This window comes from Vidua macroura, chromosome 3, assembly GCF_024509145.1.
Source record: "Vidua macroura isolate BioBank_ID:100142 chromosome 3, ASM2450914v1, whole genome shotgun sequence".
Lineage (NCBI taxonomy): Eukaryota > Metazoa > Chordata > Aves > Passeriformes > Viduidae > Vidua > Vidua macroura.
The window spans coordinates 7144628-7163987 of record NC_071573.1 but is presented as its reverse complement, the minus strand read 5'-3'; the positions used below and the strand labels follow the sequence as shown (position 1 = coordinate 7163987).

General features: G+C 36.5%; 1 protein-coding gene across 11 annotated transcripts in view; it reads right to left on the bottom strand.

Annotated features, from left to right (window-relative positions):
• KIF16B (kinesin family member 16B) overlaps positions 1 to 19360 on the bottom strand; it is a 141911-nt gene that overhangs the window by 45665 nt on the left and 76886 nt on the right. For 8 of the 11 annotated variants that reach the window (XR_008436381.1, XR_008436382.1, XR_008436384.1 and 5 more), the window contains exons 19-23: positions 17042 to 18397; positions 12722 to 12880; positions 11780 to 11885; positions 11205 to 11255; positions 4411 to 4533 (exon numbers count right to left, since the gene is read on the bottom strand). Coding sequence is in view for 4 of the 11 variants with exons in the window: in XM_053973913.1 (XP_053829888.1) it covers positions 4411 to 4533; positions 11205 to 11255; positions 11780 to 11885; positions 12722 to 12880; positions 17042 to 18397 (1795 nt within the window). In the remaining 7 variants the exon portion in view is untranslated. Of the gene's footprint in view, positions 1 to 4216; positions 4336 to 4410; positions 4581 to 9907; positions 10180 to 11204; positions 11256 to 11779; positions 11886 to 12721; positions 12881 to 17041; positions 18398 to 19360 lie in introns of those variants that run through there. The other 3 variants (XR_008436387.1, XR_008436386.1, XM_053973916.1) reach the window with 3 other exon arrangements.

The window sequence follows — 19360 nt, the reverse complement described above, 5'->3', positions numbered from 1 at the left end:
CAGGTGTTTTGAACAAGTAAAGCAATTCTGAAAAGCCCTTTGATTTTTTACATAGTTTGCTAATACAGTTACAAGTATTTTCTTAAGAACAAAAACAATATGGTTAAGTACATCTGCAAGATAGATTTTGGAATATTCTTATCTAGGCACTGCTGTGATCCCACACTTGCCTCAGAATTGTGGGTTGTTTTGTTTCTGTCATTCTCTCATTTCACCATTTCCTATGTAAAACCTATAAATCTGAAAGAAGATGTCACAGTCCTGTCTCCTTATCTTTTCTTCTCATGATGACTGATAGAAAATAACCTAGGAGACATTTTCAATCAATTGCACTGTAAAGCACATCACAGAACTTGTCCTCTTTCTGCTCCATAGCAACACAAGTAACACTATGACTGGGGGAGAAAAAAGCAATATTCCACCTCATTCTGAAAGTAATGAGAAAAAAACAGGAAATGCCTAATTTCTTTATCTAACCTGGTTAAACTGTCAACAGTCATCATAAGAACTCATATTTCTTCATATTAACCTTGTTGAAACTGTTCCTCACACTAGGAAAACAGCATCTGAAAAGCTAGAAGTTTTCTAAAAACTTCTTATAACCTTTTTCTATTTTATTATTGAGGATATTAATCAGATAATGTTGACAGAATATTAGACTTCTTACTAATGTAGGTAGTTATGGGGCATGCATCATTTTCTAAAAGAACTATGCATCAATGAGAACTACCTCTGCTTTACTCCCACTCTGCAACAGTTCACCAAACTCAGAAATAAATTTGGCCTAGAAATGTGGACTTTTTGAGCAGATTCAACACAGCATCTGGCTGAACAGAAATGCGACTGGATCTGAAGGAAAACACTGTTTTAGGGTGCATCTGCCTGGATCTTTTCTTATAGAGCACTTCTCAGACATCACTAAAAGGTTTTGAAACACAAGAAAACCAATTTTGAAAGAATATCAAACAGGATAAATAAACAGAGGGAACTCAAAACAATGAGAAAAAGATGAATGAGAATGAGAAGGCTTATCTACAACTTTCAGTATTGTTAGAGGATCCCTGCAGGGCTGCGCTTGATTACAGACTTCGTTTCCATCACCTGCTCTCAGGAAACCCTGTGTGTCTTTATGAGAGCTGGAGTTCCACCTTCCCTGCTGCCTTGCTGCTCCTTCTGCCAACCATAGGTACTGTCTGCAACCATGGGCACTGTCCATAACAGATGCCACTGGTTTTATTGATGCAAAAGCTCTTCCCTCACTGTTTCTAGCACAGCCTTGTCTAAACATCCTGAAACAACATGAAAGGAAGGGGGAAATACATGAATAGTTCTCTGGCATACTAATTCAGCTCTAACAGAAACATGGTTAGACCTGATTAAGGTATTAGTGTTTCATCATGTCTTTAAAGACAACACATAAAACTGTCACTCAAATGGAAGCTTTTTTGGAAATTAATCAATTCATACAGAATACTTAATAGCAGACTAACACAAACAGCTCCATGACATATTCCTGCTGCAAAAGAAGGTGCTGTCTGAGCTCTAATAAATTATCAGTTTCTTCCTGTTTTGAATTCTCTCCAGTCAGTTCTTGTAGGACTCACTCAACATCTTTAATTAGGATCTGTCTCCAATGAAAGAACCTGAGTGGACAGAACATCCTGCTGGCCTATTCCCATATGTGTCTATATCAACAAGATGCTGACCCTGCAATAAATTATTGTTGGATAATATGTTAGGGTTGAAAGACCTATGAATTGACCATGAAGCTGCCAAGGAAAGTGGAACTCATTCTCTGTCTTCTGGCATTTAACAAAATAATCTTTACCACTGCATGTCACAAGAAGAAATTTCTGTATTTGTTATATACAGAAATTTATTATATTTGTTCCTCTGTATAACAATATGCAGGATTTAACTACAAACACAATGACTAGAAACATCTGTTGAAGAAAATACCTCTGAGATACCTAGGATTCACAGTTTTGGGGACTGTCTTAAAATTCAACTCAATCATTACTTGTGCTTTGTCAGGCTCCAAAGTGCTATGACACATAGATAGATCAGCTACCCATTTTCTTGAAAGCAAGAGGAACCTTGCTGAAGAAAGCTTATTTAGGACCTAGAAAAGGAATGGGGTTAGCAACACCTTAGTCCTTTCCCACAACTGACATATGTTTCAGATGACCTGAAAATAAACTTGAACTAAGTGAAGTAAGGTTGAAATCAGGAATTATTTGGACAGCTGACATGGTATTCTGACCTATGAGGAAGAGATTAAATGAATAGGTACATTTAGTCTCCCCCCTCTGCCATATTTTCTTGATTTTTAAGGCAAAAAAAATATACAAAAATATACAAATAGTACTCCAGGTGTTCTAATTTTCTATATGTCCTAGGGTGATATCATGATGCTTGTATCCCCAGTTGTGTGTTCTGTTTATGCTGGATATTATATTCTGTGCCTTCACAACAGGCTCTGAGAGCGAAGGCAGGGAGAAGAAGCAGCACCAGAGTTTGTTATCAGCCTGCACTCACTCCTCCACATTCTGCTGGAACACAGAACTCCACTGTGTTGTCTGGGCACAGAGGGGGCAGAACAGGGCCCTTCTTTGCTTTTTAGTTAGTTTAGCTAGCTGAGGCAGAGAAGTTTTCCCTGGACTGGTTTTCTTTCCCTTTCCTTGGAACTATTCAAACCTGCTCCAGACCGGGACCCAGGGAGCAGCAAGAGCTTGCACTTTGTGACCTACTCTGGGCAGCAGCCTTTCCCAGTGCTGGAGGGACTGTTAACAGAGCTACCAGCCACAGGAGAGATTTTCTGAATTTGTCATCTCTTCAGAGCAGCAAATTAGTTTTGTCATCTGGTATTGTTCATTTTTTCTGCTGGGGAGTGCATTGCCTGTTAAATAAACAAACAGGTTTTTTCCACTTCTCTCCGAGAAGTGGAACTGTTTCAGGGGAGTGGCCATGTGGGTTTGCTTTCTTGGGGGGGCCCTTTTGGAGGTTTTCTCCCAAATTTGCCCTAAACCAGGAATAACGGGCTTCTGGAGATTAATACAGATCAAAGTAGAGCTGGGAGCTCTGCATGGAAAACATTTAAAACAGAGAAATTTATGGAAGGTCTGTGGATTGGAGCATGAAGCTAAATTCTGACTACAGCAGAAGTAATCCACTGTGACATAGAGACCTGGAGGGAAAGGAAAAAGCATTATCTTTTTCATTAGATTGATTCATGTGATGGAATGACTATAAGAAACATCCCCAAAACTGCCAAACTGCACACAGTCTTTCAACTGCTCCTTCATGCTAAGATCTTGTAGAGGCTTACATGGGGTTTTACCAATGAAGGGAGAATACCTGGAAAAGAAATCCACCAACATATTCAAAACAGAAACTACCTTTTTACTTTAGCCATCTTCACTAAATCACATGTGCTGAAAATTGAGTATAAGAGTCCTGGGGAAGTTTCATGTGCACTTACTCATCTCTCAGCATCTCCCTGGCTCCAGGCTTTCACCAGCCCCAAGAAAATCAAAGTTCAACAGGCAAAAGGAGCTATTCTACCCACAAACAGCATGGTATGTTTCAAAATGAAAATTTAATTAGCATAAACAAAGCTAAGACTGCCCATCTTAATAAAAGTCTTTTCAAAAGAGAGCACAGTTCAAAAACAGTCCTTTACCCCACGAGGAAGATCACTCCTCCACCTCACAACAGCTAATGAAGCATCTGGCAGGACATTCAGTAAAGGAGGCTGTCAGTTCTGGCTCCAATACCATGTACATCAGTTATGCTACACATATGTCCACACACATTGAGAACACATTTCCAATTAGACTTTAGATATTGGTTTGAAAAAACACTGGCTGCATACCAGAGGAAACAAAATTAATATGCTTCTCCCTGCCCCCCCCAGCATTTCTACACAGAAAACCAACTGAGAGTTTGGAGAAGCAACACCTTGGAAATGCAGAGTGGGAAGAATCAGAACAATAAAGAGAGCGTGAAAGGGATCAAGCCTTTGTCTTGCATATATGCAAAATACTTAAATAAAGCTTTCATGCTTTCATTTTTTCAGGTAAATATTTCAAGTCTAAGCCTTTTCTATAGCTGACACTTGCATCTCAATAAAGGGCTTTCCTATAACCAATATGCATTTAATCCTCATCTCTGGAACTCTTCAAATCGAACTGACATTGGCTCTGGAACTGCTCACCTCAAGAATCTGGCCATTAGCCTCTTCTGTACAATCAACCCACTTGGAAAATACTTGTCTTTATAGTGTCCTATACTGTGCATTCTTCTGAAGTCTCTTATTTAACAGTATTGAGGCCACTTCAGAGAAAGAGAATCAAAAATAGCACTTAGTGGAACAAAAACATTAAAGAAAAGCAAATGATAAGCACTTACCTTTATTTCAAACTCATAGTGTTCATCCTTTCCCTGCCCACACAGGACATACCGTGGAATACTAATTTTAATTGGGTCCTTTAGGTCATCTGGATTTGCTCCCAGTGAACGACAGACCATCCGCTTTCATGTACATACCAAATAGGGAGAAGAAAGGAAAACCAAAATCACTACATAAGGAAAAAAAGAAAAGAACTTCACTGAAAATGAGAAAGTGTTCTTGGTCAGAGGAGCAGGCAAAGAAAAGGCAGAAGTTACCTCTAAAATGAAGGAATTATTTGAAAACAAAGTGGATTTGTCCTATAAGCAAGCCCTAGCATATTTTTATGCATACAAAAATTAAGTTGAAGTGTATAAAAAATATTCCTTTATTTGAAAAGGCATTTTCAGCTTAGATATCAAAAACAAGGGAAAGCAGAAGACTTTTTATTACCTCCCTTTCAAAAAAAAAAAATCAGTGTATTAATCAAGTTTTCACAGTTAGCTTTAACTTTTGTACATCTCTATCTTTTATAACAAATGTTTACAATATCATGCAAACCTGCAGGGGTCTAACCAATTCAGAAAGCTCTTAAACTTTAAAAGTTCAAATTTATTTTATAATTAAATAAGCAATCCACAGTCAGAATAGTTTCCTACTATTTTTTTTTTTTATCATATTGGAATCCCAGAAAACTCAACTATGATAAATTCGCACAGTCTGGACAAAACAATCTAAAAATTTATTTCCAATGAGGGCTCATTCCTCTGACAACCAGATGGAGTATGTAACTCTGAAATTATGCCAAAAAGAAAACATTTTTGCAACTGAAAAGATTAATGCTCTGCAGTCACTATGCCCAAAAGTAGCATAAGCATTCAGAGTGAAAAAAATAGAAAAACTGCCTTTAAGGAAGTCCTCTACTTGCTCCATTGAACATATTTGGTCTGAAAACCTTAATGAACTGGCACTTAAAAAATAACAGCAGCATGAGAAACATAAGTTAACAACCAAAAAGATTGAAAAACTATCACTTCAAAGTTATGACTGTGTTATATATTTGTATTTAGCACTGCTATCCATCACTTGAGCTGTAACTGTATTTTCAACATTCATCTTCTTTATAGCAACTCCTGGTGACTTCCAGGACACATGAGATGGTGTAGGAGCTGGAGAAGAATTTGAAACTCATTCATAAACACCTCTGCCTGTTACAGAAAGCCTTTTGACACCATCATGGCTCTCAAGAAGAGAAGGCTGTTATTACATTGCCAGTCAATTATAAATGACAAATTAATTTCCCTTAGCATTAATAAAACAAAGAAAGTGAATTTTTATTCCACTGAATTAATCTAGAGTGTATTTACCATAAACTTTTTCTTTTATTTTTATTTTAAGAAACCATAAAAAAAGTTTGTTTGAATGGAAAAATATCTTCAGCGACCTTTTTCTCACAAAAAATATTGTCTCCTGTCCATTTTGCTCTTCTGTAATTACTGCCCACATTACTAGCTTTTCAGTTAAAACTCGTTTCTGGAGCACTGAAATGTAAGCTGCTCTTTCCCTGGGGGAAAAGAAGTTAATTCCCCTGAAAACAACATCATCTGTTCTAAAATAGCAGTAAAACCGTAAAGCCACTCTTAAAGCCACCTCTGTCAACGTGTAATTTATTGACAGTCATTTTCAGAGAACTATTACAAACAGCTAATAGAGAGGAAAACAATCTCAAACACGAAGTGTTGAGGAAAATGCACCCTAATGCATTAAATAATGCTTTGATATTCATAAACAATGATCTTTATTTTTACTTCACATAGTAAAAATAGTAGAAATATTAGAATAAAATATACTGCTATGATTTTTTTTTTCATGAAAGTGCAGAGTATTCATTGAGTTAATTTTTTAAAAAGTACAGAAGAGAAAAAGCGTTATTGGGAAACACAAAATGCACAAACATTTAACTTTGGTGTATAATCAGAAAAAAAATTGGTTTCAGAAACTCATTTCCTTTAACAGCCTTGATCAAGACAGTTCTCTCAGACAGTGCCACTCAATGTTGACTTTGGGCAATGCCCAGAAGAAATGCCATAGTGATGTCAATGAGGAAGCCACTTCTGAGCAGGACTGACATGATGATATTAGTCTGTCTACTCATTTGTGTACACATTCTTTAGTAAAAAAAAACCACAGTACCTCAAAATAACATGACACATTTTGCTAATTCCTGGACTTCCTTAAGGAAGTAAAAATGTAACAATAAAAACCCCCATAACTCTTTATCCAAACAAGTGTTCATCCTTCCAGACATAACTTCCCTACCCAATACAAGCTATTTCTTTTTAAATCCCATGTGAGTTACATTATCATGTCCTAACATATGGTAAAAACAAATGGGAAATGTTCTTATACTAGGAGAGAGACTGAAATCTAACTGTAGTGTAGTGTAGTAGATTTCACCTCTGAAATTCACCTCTGCTTGGCAATATGCTTACAGAATTTAGAATTTCAGATTAGATACCACTGTTTTTTCTGCCAAGAACCATCTTCCTCAAACAAGGCAGATGGCATATTCAAGCAACAGGATTCAAAAGATATTCAGCTCCCCTTACAAGGGAAGAAACAAAAGATAGGAGATAACAGCTTATTTATTATTCAAACATCTGACAGGGCTAACTGGTAAAATACGCCTCATCCTAAGCTAGAGGAAAGCCTCGACTAATGGAAATATTCCATTAATGTCCAATAGCCCCATTTTTTCTTGGGATGTAGTAATAAAAAGACTGTAAAAAAGCAATCTCACAGCATCAACAACCCCATCAGTAAGCAAGCAGAGAATGATGAAGTAAGGCCAAGACCATTACACGGACAGAACTCTAGAGTTAAACTCACTCCATCTGTCAGGCAGTGTCCCCAGTTGTCAACTACCTCGCTGGAGCATGAGAAACGTGCACACAGATGGTAGACCCCAAAACATCTGTCTTGCCACAGTAGCATCACCAAAGGTTGAAATGCTATTTAAAGCACAACTCCTTTTGACTTGTGACAAATTTTGATATGAAAGTGCAATAAACCTTACATGTAAAACTCTGGAGAAGAAGAGAATTGTCAGTAATTGCACATATAAAAGCTGTAAATATCTGTAGTATTAAGAGCATACAGTGAAAGTAAGATTTAAAAAATCTGCAGATGTTTTGAAATATTGAGATCAAAGGCATGAAGTAAATGAGGAGCATGAAAAACAAAGATTATCAAAAAGATTAAAGAAAAAACAATCAAGGAGGAATAGAGAAGACATTAATGAAGATAGATAGTATATGGAAGGAGCTAGAAAACACAGCCAAAATGGAAATCATAAGACAGAGCTGTAATTATAGTTTTCATCCACCTACCATATAACATAGAAGCATTTAATTTCCTCACTTTCCCAAGGAATTGTATGTACAGCATATCAGAGATATACAAAATGCAAGCACTCAATTAATAATTACTATTGCTTAGATGTGTTTACACAGTCTGTGGTATTCCCTTGGAGCTCAAAGGTCCCTTTTCTCTATTGATTAAAAAAATAGGGGGGGGAGGGGAAGGATTTTATCAATAATTATTAGCCTTTTATTTTGAATATATCTAAACTTATTTGGATTTCAATACCTAGGCAAATGCATAATTAGCCAAATGGCTTCTTCACTTGAACTGAATGTTAATTTCCAGATTTCCGAAGGGATATGCAAACTGCTTTGAAGAATTGATGGGATGACTGTCAGCTGAGTATTTATTTCTTTTTCACAGTACTTAGAAAAAACAATTCCTGAATCAGGTCCAACCTTGTTCCTTTTAGAAAACACAAGCTCAATTTTTGTGCACTTCTCTTTGTCTGGCAAAACTGCACAATGGATATCATTCAAACTGTACAACCAAAGGCTGTCAAATTGTGATTGCTGGCATGAAGCATCCAAAATGTTAGGTGCAGAAAAAAAGATACTATTTTCCTTTAAGAGACCTCTATGAGTAGTTGTAAGAACAAGATTCCTATACACAGTCCACTTAGCACAGTCTGATATAGACAGCAGTACATGAATGTCACCTAATGAAGGTTTAATACTTCCCATATTTTCATAGAGTAAGTAAACCAGGTCAGCTAACTCAGTTTGAAATTTACAGGGCAATTGTACTCCACTTGAAAAAACTAATTCATTTACATCTGAAGTCCAGTCCAGTGAAATCTGCATCAAATCGTTTGAGCTGGTGATTTCTATAAACATCATCACCCAAACAATCAAACTGTAATAATCAAACTTCTCATTATGTCACTGCAAATTCTTTGAGTGAAGTGTTTGTTATAGGTAAATATTGTGAGTAAACCATTTCAGCAGAACACAGAAGTCGAATATTCCATCCAGCAAAGCCAACTTGAATCTCCTTTATAGTGCTGATAGGAACCTCATGAAATACTGGCAAGGAACTCTGGCAGGCGCCTTGTTCAGTTGACAAAACAACAACATACAGAATGGAACCACACAAAAGCAAGCAAGCAGGTCCTGGATCCAGTTTTCTGCAACTGCCAACAGACACCTTTCAACTCCTAAACCCTAACAGAAATCTGAAGCACAGATGAAAAATTCCAGTACCTTTTCCAGAGAATGGGCCTGAAGTTTCAAAAATACATCAGGAAAATGCACAAAGTTCTGTCTTAATACTAAACTGTTTTCTAGCTCTTTTTTTTTTTTCCAATTGCATGTGAATTCTTCAGGGGATTTTCTCACAAAGGCATCAGAGATCTCCATGCTTATGCACATTGTGAGAGCCTCTTGCACAGAGGATTCAGGCTGAAAGACATTTTCAGTATGAGCTTTAGCACCATCATTACTGTGGGATATGTCTTGATTCATGCCCGACTTGAGGAACACATTTACTTGCAAGTTTCTTATAAATGGCAGATTTTTTATTAATGATATTGCTTGGGCACATCTCTCACTTGCATCACACAAACTTCCTAACTCCTTAATTGCTGCTGACCAGCTGACTACTAGTATCTTTGTAAAAGTAGGAAAGCTGACTGAAAAAATATCCCAAAATGGAAGTGTGTTCTTGTCTTGCATCAAAAAAAGAAGCTATTGACTTAGAAGAAATCAAATCAGAGGCATTGTGTGTTGGAAGCTGAGAATTACTAGATTGGTCTTCAACTATTGGCTGCACTGTCTTTAATGGGCTGTTATCTTTATAAGTTTTTGTTCCAGAATGTACATAAGACTGAGAAAAGAGAAGGCACAATATGCTAAAGCCAGTTTGCTCATTAGCACCCATTAAAGATCCTGCAGAAGACATCTGTTTCAAGTAGGAACAATCAGATTCAGTTCTTGAGCTGTCACAATCTGGAGAAGTAATTATTTTAATCATCAAAATGATTGAAATTTTCAACCTTGTGGAGTGAATAAGCCACATTATTAAAGTCAGAACTATGTAAAGAAGTAGATTAAACATTCTGATACAGAACATTCTTACTCTTTAAAGTATTAGTACCTTTAGAGTGAATTAAACTACTTCTAATGCCACAATGACATGCAAAGCTCTCCTGCTCTGAGTTAAGTTATGCCTTCATTCTGAAATGCCTTCTTTGATGTACAAGGGGAAGAATGTCTTCCAGAACTGGAGAATAAATCCAGCATCTCTGTATATGCCTTCTGTCTCTTATGGTCTCTTACTCCTGCCTTTTCTCCACACAACTCTGAAGCACAATTGCCATCTTTAGACAGAAATGGAAAGCCACAGTGTGGCTGTCACTGTTGACTTTTCTGTTAAAAATTCCAAAAGAAGAAAACAAAAATGTCTTTCTAAAATCTTCTGACCAAAACATTTCTTTAACTGAGGATTGATTTTTATTAGATTTATACAATAATTTAAAATTGATACAATCTCTCTCTCTCTCTCAAAAACCCAAGAGCAGTGATTGAGATCTGATTAAGGAACAGTTGATCTTTTCAACCCACCCCTGCTTTTTCTTTGTACAGTATCCATTTCACTTGGTTTATATATGCTTTACTCAAAACACCCAGGAAAGTCAACAGGCAATGCAGAAACTCATAAGCCCTCACTTTTTTTCCCCACACATGCACAAAAAAAGTAATCCCATACTAGCCAACAGAGTGCAAAAAGTCCAACACAGCTGAAAACCAACCATATAAAGTCAAAAGAAGTACAAATTTGAGGTGTTGCAGCCCTCCCATTGTTACAGTTTAAATCCATGAAGGTTCCTAGGATTTACTCACCAAGACAATAACTGTGTTACAAGCAGCAGTTAGACTACTAAATATGGTGGGATGGGTCTAAGCCTCAGTTTAAAAATACATAAATACATGTACAAATCCTTCAGGACACACACAGCCTGCCTGGTTCTTCTTGCTGCTGTACAGACACTCCTGTAGCAGTTCATTGTGAATCAAAAATGTTACGTGTATTCTGAATTCAGACAATCATTGAATTAAATGAATTTAATTTAAATTTAATTCAATTAAATGCTCATTAAACACTTTTCTCCTCTAAAAATAATGAAAGGAATACTGTTCCAAATTCAGAATCCTGGCAAAACAATGAAGAAAGATCCACCCTAATACCACACCTTTCAAACAAGGAAAAGCTAGGTATAATCTGAAACAAAATCACTTTGATTCCAGCTGGTAAGATGCACTGCCATCTCTGTTAGCCATTAATCTTGCTGTGAATTCAAAATTCTAATTGTGCAGCTAAACATTATGAAATTTAATTACAGGGCATGCCATAATTTAAGACAACCATGTCATTCTGACAAATTATGACCTACCTCATACTTCAACTTGCGCTGAACAGTGCTGTTATTGTGCCTCTCATTATCCTAAGCACAAAAAAAAAGGTACAGGAGGTTATTAAAAAGTGCCTTTCTTGTATAAGTTAATTTAAGAGTATTAGAGGAACAGACATTATAATAGACAAAAATAACAATCAATATTTATTAAAACAACTGGCTTAGAAGTCAATCAACCCACTCTTTGGATCAATTAGGTTACCAGTTTTTGAATAGGCATTTGTTTGTAAGTATGAACCTTAATTTTCATCAGTTAAATCTTTTCTGACATAAAATGACGATTTGATTTGCAAACTTCTTACTGTCATTTACACACTCTTTCCTGCCAAAAAAAACCCCAGAATACAACATAAAAACACCACTGGAAATAAATATATTATTAAAATTTAAAAACTTATATCATACCTCATTTACTCTTTACATTTTTTAAAAACTTTTGGTAAATTAAGAGTAAGTAAACACAGGAAAACATGGAAATTACTGAATGACAAAACTGAATCAGTGGATAGAAATGATCCATTGAAGGTCAGGATCTCCCACCCACTTCTGCTCACCTTGAAACTTTCTGTAGACCGGGACACACTAACATCATTATCCTCAGCTTTATGGTGAATATTCTGGAGCCTTCTCTGCACTTCTTGTTCAATAAAGGCATTTATCCTTTAAGATACAGAAAAGTGTGTGTGTGTATGGAAAAACAGTGTATTTTCACATAAAAATCAAGACAGACTACAAGGCTCTTTGAAATGCTTTTAACCCTAAGTACTGCACAGCTCTTAACTGGCAGGCTTAATGTTAGAGCCGTTTTATCCCACCTTAAGGAAGGAACACTGACTTTTGAACAAGTGTTCATCTAACAGGTAAAGGTTAAAAAATTTTTATTAATTAAACAAATTACTGGACCACAGGGTCAACCACTGCTATGACTGCAGCTCTACACACAAGAGGCAGTGAGGGTACAAGTGATGAAGAAGAAAGAAGGCTGGGGTTGCATCTTTAGCAACTTAACAGTTTGCCTTTACTGCTGCTGTGATATCAGCAACTTGGACTAGCAAAGGTTTGGTCTTCAAACAGAAGGAATGTTCCAAGAGGTCATACTAACAACTGCCATGTGTAAGTGTAACAAGGGAGAATAAAGATTTTAGTGATGCCAGGCAGCTGTCCTATTAAAACAAAGTTTAAGACAATTAAATTTACTTTGTTGCCATAAGCATATATGAAGCAAAACCATATAGACAAGTAACTGTAAACTCAAAACCAATTTAAATACCTTTCAACCTACAGTTTCCCAAAACTGTATTCTAAAACAAACTGTACAGGAGCAACAGCTGAGGCTATTGGCTACTTACAGCAGAACATCAATTTTATTTCCAGACCAGTCTTCCAGTACAATCACAGTATTTAAATCAAATTCAACCCTGGCAGAATGGTCTTTCAAAATATTTCTTTTCTAAAGCTATTGTTTGCATTCCATTTCAGGAATGCAGATTACCTACCTATCATCAACCAGTGGGGCAGCAGGTGTCTGTGCCTTTGTTGGGCTGGCAGGGGAAGTGCTGTGGGAGAGTCTCTCATCTAATATTCCATGGTTTCCTTTCTGAGCTCCATCACCCTCATATATTTTTTGCTTCAGCTGCTGAATTTCATGGTCCAGGCTATAAAGATATTGTAACATGTAATTTGCTTTGGTTTAGAGTTGATTTGAATAGGTCTGATAGGAAGCAATGTGCCTACACTGGTATACATGTACATAAGATTGCAGATACTAATATTTATGAAGGTTTAAAAATCATGATTGTTCTTTAAGCACATTTAGACCAGAATATAGAGACAGCTCAAAACCACATTCCAAGAGTAGTATTAAGTCAAATAAAACAACTTTGATAACTTCCATAGCAAATCTGCACATCAAATATTAACTCCTAAGAACTAACCTGTCTATTAGAATCACATTAATAAATTCTAATTTTTACAGAACTCTATCAATGACCTTAGATATTATCTTCCACTGTGAAAGTAAATGAAGAAATGAAGGGGTAAAAAATGAAAAACTCAAAATACAGCACTAATACAAAAAAAGCCCCCAAAGAAAACCTAAAACATTGATGTGGCAAAACTTCTCTATAAGAAAATCTTTAAATTGTGTACTAAACATGTACATTTTCCAGTTGTTCCATCTGTATATATGTTTTTGAAAATTCACTTAGAAAACAGACATATATATACTTATTGTATATATACAGCAAAGAAATCATCTCTTGAAACCTCCTTGCTTTCTTTAACAAATAAATTCAGTTCCACCCAGATTTATGCACAGAGTACAACATGCAAAATTAGGTACTGTGTTTCTGACTAAAAATGCCTAAGGCATTTTGTATGAAATAAGAAGCACTTATTGCAATATTCATCATATTACAACAAAGTAATCTTTAGAACACCCTTTTCACTTGTAAAGTAGCTGAGATTAGATTAGTAACACAGTAATAATCTTCCCCATTTTCATTACAATTTTTGTCTCCAAAAGTAATTCATTTTCTAGAGGTTACTTAGAAATCAAATAATAAAAGTAAATAAGCTCTTGCTAAAACAGGAGAAACTATGCAAACCTGGGATTCTACCACTTCTGGTACAATTGTAAATATCTAAACTGAAATGCAGTTCTATATTCCATCCTGGGGGTTAAGTGAGAAAATTAGAGAGATGATGAATGCTGCTGAGGCTTAGGTTGAATTGTTCACTTCACTTTTAGAGTGCTTTTTGCAGCACTGCCAGAAGCCATCTATTTCTTTTGATTAGCAGCAAAACAATCTTGTGTCCTGAGGGTAAGTGGATGAAAGATGGCTGATGTATATAGGAAAGTGTTTGCATCCATGGAAAATCAATTTAACTGCAAAAATCAGATTTACATTAAAGGAGCAAAGCTCAGCTCTTGGTTTGTAAACATCCTACAATGACAAGATATTACTTATTTAGCTGCAAACTTAGCCTTGTGATGCATCCACCAGTGAGTACATGGAACTGTGCCCTGTCACTTGCCTTAAAGATGGCTCTAAAGTTTACGTTCATTCTTTATGGCTTTATGCTCATTCTAGTGCCCCAAACCTCTGTCAGTAAAGCCAAAATGTGTGTATATATCCCAGTTAAAGTTAATCTCAAAATTATCATTTTGGGAGTAATCCCTGTTGTCTTGGGGTGATCCACAATGATATCAAATACCATAATTATCTGTGGCCAGAAACTGTTACTGTGTCTTTAGGATCCTGAAGCTGCAGACCTGGCGTGCAGGCATTTTAAAAAGTTCCCCACCTAAAAGGTTCCCCACCTTTTCACAACATGGTATTTGCGTTGCTGACTGCTTGGTCTCTGCTTAGGCAAAGCCTTTTCTTTTCTTTTTGGTTTGTTTTTTTTCTTGGATCAGAGAAACTGCAGTAGCAATGTTTGAGCCATCTTGAGAACAAATTCTGCAGCGGCTTGTCCGAAAACCAGGGGCCATCCCACTGGCAAAAGTGAAGCGGAGCTGCCCGCTCCAGCCCAAGCCGCTGCTAACCAACGCCAAGCCTTGGAGAGGACACATTTTGTGGCTTCAGTCCAGCTGCCATGCCTGCTCTGCTGTGCCTTGCCGTGGGGAAGCTCTTCACCTGCTGCTGGAGCTGCTCCGTGAGGCTCCTGCCCTCCCCAGGCGGATCTGACACCACCTCGTCACCGCGCCTTGCAAAGCCCGAAGCCGTCCCAACAGGCCCCGATCGGAACGCGTATTTCGGGTATTTAGGGTCTGTCTTCTGTTTCAGTGGCGTGGTGAGATCTAGCAGTTCGATATCTAGCAGTTATTTTCTTTTTTCCCCCCTGCCTATTGGCATTCTTCTTCTTCATAAACTAATGCTTTTTCACTTTCTGCTATTAGTATTAATTTCTTATTGGTGGAAAGGGATTGTTGGAACTCTTAAAGGAGATAACTCATTCCAGAGCATTCTCCTTTAAATTATCTCAAACCAAGACACCTGTAGGTTAAAGAATTTTGAGCTTCCATATGATTCAAACAAATAAAAACATTGTGATGAAAAAAAACATTATGATGAACTTGTATAGCACTTAAAATGATCATTTCAATTAAACATTTTCAGATAGTAAACTGATTTGAACCAGAGCACATCATTACATAATGGGTCTAGATAAACAATAAGAAACATATATAATCCATATGCTTACTATGGCATCATATACTGTGAAATGTAAACTCAGACACAAGAGCAGTAAGTAGCCTGAAATGTTTAACATATTCTCATGTATCTTTAGATCTTTTTCTTGCCTCAACATTCACAAAAACATACTGAATTGAATTATTCAGGCCCATGGGCTATTCACTGAAAGACTTCAAAGTTTTACTTAGATTTTGAAGTAAACAAGAAAAAAAAAAACAAGGAAAAAAAAAAGAGGAAAAAAAATCTTTTTACTTCCTTGGTATCTTCTCCAAACCTCAGTTTTCTGGCTGACAACATATTTTTTCACTTATCACACAACTCTATTTTTGTGGAACCTCCAGTTGTTTATAGCTCACTTTAGTCAAGTGAGATGCTTGGTGTAGAAAATGAGACTTTATGTTCACAAGTATGGAAAAGAATGGCAATATACACAAAATGATGAATCAGTATTGAAAATGCATAACTAAAAGCCAAACAATGTAGCTATAAATGTTGAAAAAGTGACCTCTACACAGTCTATATAAAGCAACTCTTCTGATAATGGTTTAAAAGGAATGGAATACAGAAGAGCTCTTCAATCTGCCTTCAAAAGGCAAGTTTCTTCTTTTAGGTGGTTTTTCCACATATGTTTGAAGGGCTTATGAAAAAATATTCAGATATATTAGTGAAATATTTGAAAAACAGATGACAAATGCTACCACAGAAAAAAAATACCTCATTTCTTCCCTGACAGTCACAGGTTTTAAAGCTCCAGTATAAGCAAATCAGGTAACACATTTAAAAATGGCAATTCTGCACTTTTTCCATACTGCAGGAATTGAACACATTAATCTTAGTGAATTTCTACTCAGGTCAAAAAAAACCCAAAATATTTCTTCCTCTTCTTCCACAGAGAAAGATCCTTCCCTACCTGACTGACTTTTCTCTGAGCCTCCCATATTTAGGCTAAGTGTTATGCAACATATCTTGAGTATAACTGATGACATTGCTTCTGTGCCTAAAAGGGATTGTCACCACACTGGGCAATATTAAAGCCTCTGTGTATTTTCCAATAAGCTTAAAAAGCAACATCAAATTTTACACGGATATAGCTTATTTTTATTTAGCCTTGAAACCAGGGCTATTAAAAAATTAAACATTTACCCCCATTTACTTTTAATGCCAGAAGGGTTCAGTATATCACCAGTTGAGAGGGACACTTGGTAACGGTCTCCAAATCTTGAATAAACATCTAACTTGTTACTAATAAAGAAAATAAAATATTATACAGAAATAATTTTAAATAAAAAAGTTGTTAGACAGTGCATTTGCTGTAAGGGAAGAACATAAGGAAGTCTGAGCTTTCTACATAAGTAAAACAATTTAAGTACTGTGATGGCTAATGCAAATAATATCCTGCTGAGGATGGGATAAGTATCCAAACATACCATAACTTCATCAGTGAGCAAAAATTCTTTAAAAAGCAGTAGAGTTTCAATTTTGGGTAAACTACTTGAAACCCATGAAGAAACTCAAGTACTGGGACACTGAACAAATTGTGCTCTCAACATCCAAGGTATAAGATTATTCCCCTTTTCTGGACAGGTTCTGATAAATAGAAGGTACTGCAGCACTCACCGTTCTCGGTCTTGCTCAAGAGCTTTCTGTTCAGCTTCCAGACTTGCCTGCAGCCCTGCCTGTTCGCCACAGCTGTTGTTCAAGGTGGCCAGCTTCTGTTTCTGCTCTTCAATTTCAAAGTCTATGGTGGAACGACGCTGCAAAGCAGAATGCCTCCTTTCTAACTTAGCAACAGCTTGCTCCAGTGCCTTTCTCTGCTGCTTTTCCCTTGATTCAAGGATTTCTTTTTCCTTTTTCCGAACCTTTCCTTCCTGCCGGGCTACATTGGCTGCGAATTCAAAGGTTTCTTGTAGTTGCTGCAGCTGATTTGTGCTAGCCCTATACTGGGCAAGCTGCTCTTCTTTTTCTTCTATTTCTTTCTCTATTTGATAGAGAGTATTATCTAACCCTAGCAAGCCCCTGTCAAGGACTTCAGAAGCTCTTTGTTTTTCCTCCAGCAGAGCTGGCAAATGATTACTCTTCAGGTACTCAAGCTGGCGTATTTTAGACTGGAGCCTGTATTCCACTGGCTTTATCTTGTCAACTTCTTCAGCCTTGAGTATGGCATCCATAAAGTTTTCATCATCTCTCTTGAGATTTATATGTTCTTCATGTGCAAATTTTAAGTTCTCCAGAGCTCTTTTTTCATCTGCTATTTCCTTTTCTAGGTGATCCATTTGTTGAATTAAATCTTTTTCCAAAACAGTCAGCTGTTCCAGCTGTTTTCTTTTAAACTCTACAAAATCATGCAGTGCTTTTTCAAATTCTTCATGGTTTTCATCACCTTCAGATCGGGCTTCCTTGACTTTCAAAAAAGATTCTCTGATCTCTTCAAGATTTCTTCTCTCTTCTTCTAGTCTTTGGACATCCCCTCTCTTCAGGAGCTCTATCATGACCTGCTTCTCTCGAAGCTGTTCCTCTAGGTGAGCCACCAGCATCACCTGTTCTCTTTCCTGTTCTTCAAGTCTCTTTTTTTCTGATTCCAGCTTAAGGTACTGCTCATCTTTTTCCTTTTTCAGTTTTTCTAGTTCACGAAAAATCTGCATTTTCTCTACTTTTTCATTATGATTAAGTTCTTGTAGTCGCTGCAACTCCTCTTTGACCCGGGCAAAAATTTCTTCCTGCTGCTTTTTCTTTTGAAGCTCTATCTCCTGTTGTTCCCGCAATCTCTCCTCTTCAAATTTTTCTCTTTCAGCCAGCAAATCTTTTAACCTGCTTTCAATGTGAACACTTCTTCGTTTCAGACTCTCCTCCTGTTTTCGTATTTGCAGCTGAACTATTTCTGTCTCTTTGCGCTGTGACTCTACTTCTTGCTGCATTCTGACAAGTTCTGCTTTGTCAGATTTTTGTTTTTCTTCCATCTCTTCTATTTGTTTCCTACAGTAGAACATTTACATGAAGTTAAAAAGGTTTGGACTAAGATTTTTGACTATATATAACCATTTATTTTTTTAATAGTTTTGTTTTGCTACAGGTTAAGATCCTTCATTGCTTGGAAATGACTCAATGCATGAGACAAATCAAAACGAGATTCATATAGTCTGTGTCAGTATAAAAAGCTGTGGATATATAAAGTTATAGAAAGACATGTTATATAGCACTTGTGTTATTAAAAAATTAGACTGTATTAGTTCTGTCAAATCAAATAAAAATATTAATAGAACATATCCATGCACACAGTGCAGAGTAAATATGTATTTTTTTTTACATACATGTATTCTCATGCACAAAAACTTGTATAGAAGGACTTGATTAGCAATTTGCCTCACCAAATTTAAGCCAACAGATGAATTAAAGCAATGTTTTCACTTATGTATTTCAAACTGAATTACTGATAAACAGGATTATAAGATTTGACAAATTATTATGTTCTGTGTAATCTCTCTTACTTAAGGGTTACTATTATCTCTATACAAGTAAAGACAACCTGCAAGTCAACTGGCTATTTTGCCAGAAGTCAGAAGAATTAAAGTAAAGAATTAAAGCAAATCAATTTCTGCACAATCTGAATTCAAATTCCACCAACATAAAAAAAAAACCAATAAGTATCAATGATCCTGTGTTGCATTAGTTGATGAATAGTATCTTTCAGTGCTTCAGAGCTTCAGGATTTTTCTGAGTTTACTTCGCTTAGTCCAACTGCATAAAGAGCTCTATCAAAATCGAGCACACCATCTAAAGCTGAGAAGGCAGAAAGGTTTTCAGCTTTTGAATCTAGTCAGTGCTGAGATCTGTAACAAGGCACAGCTATCACTTCCATAGTCTTAGCAGCTATGATGAGCCAAAACAATAAACTCAGTTTGCCAGCTAATATCAATGCTTTCTTTTGAATTTCAAACC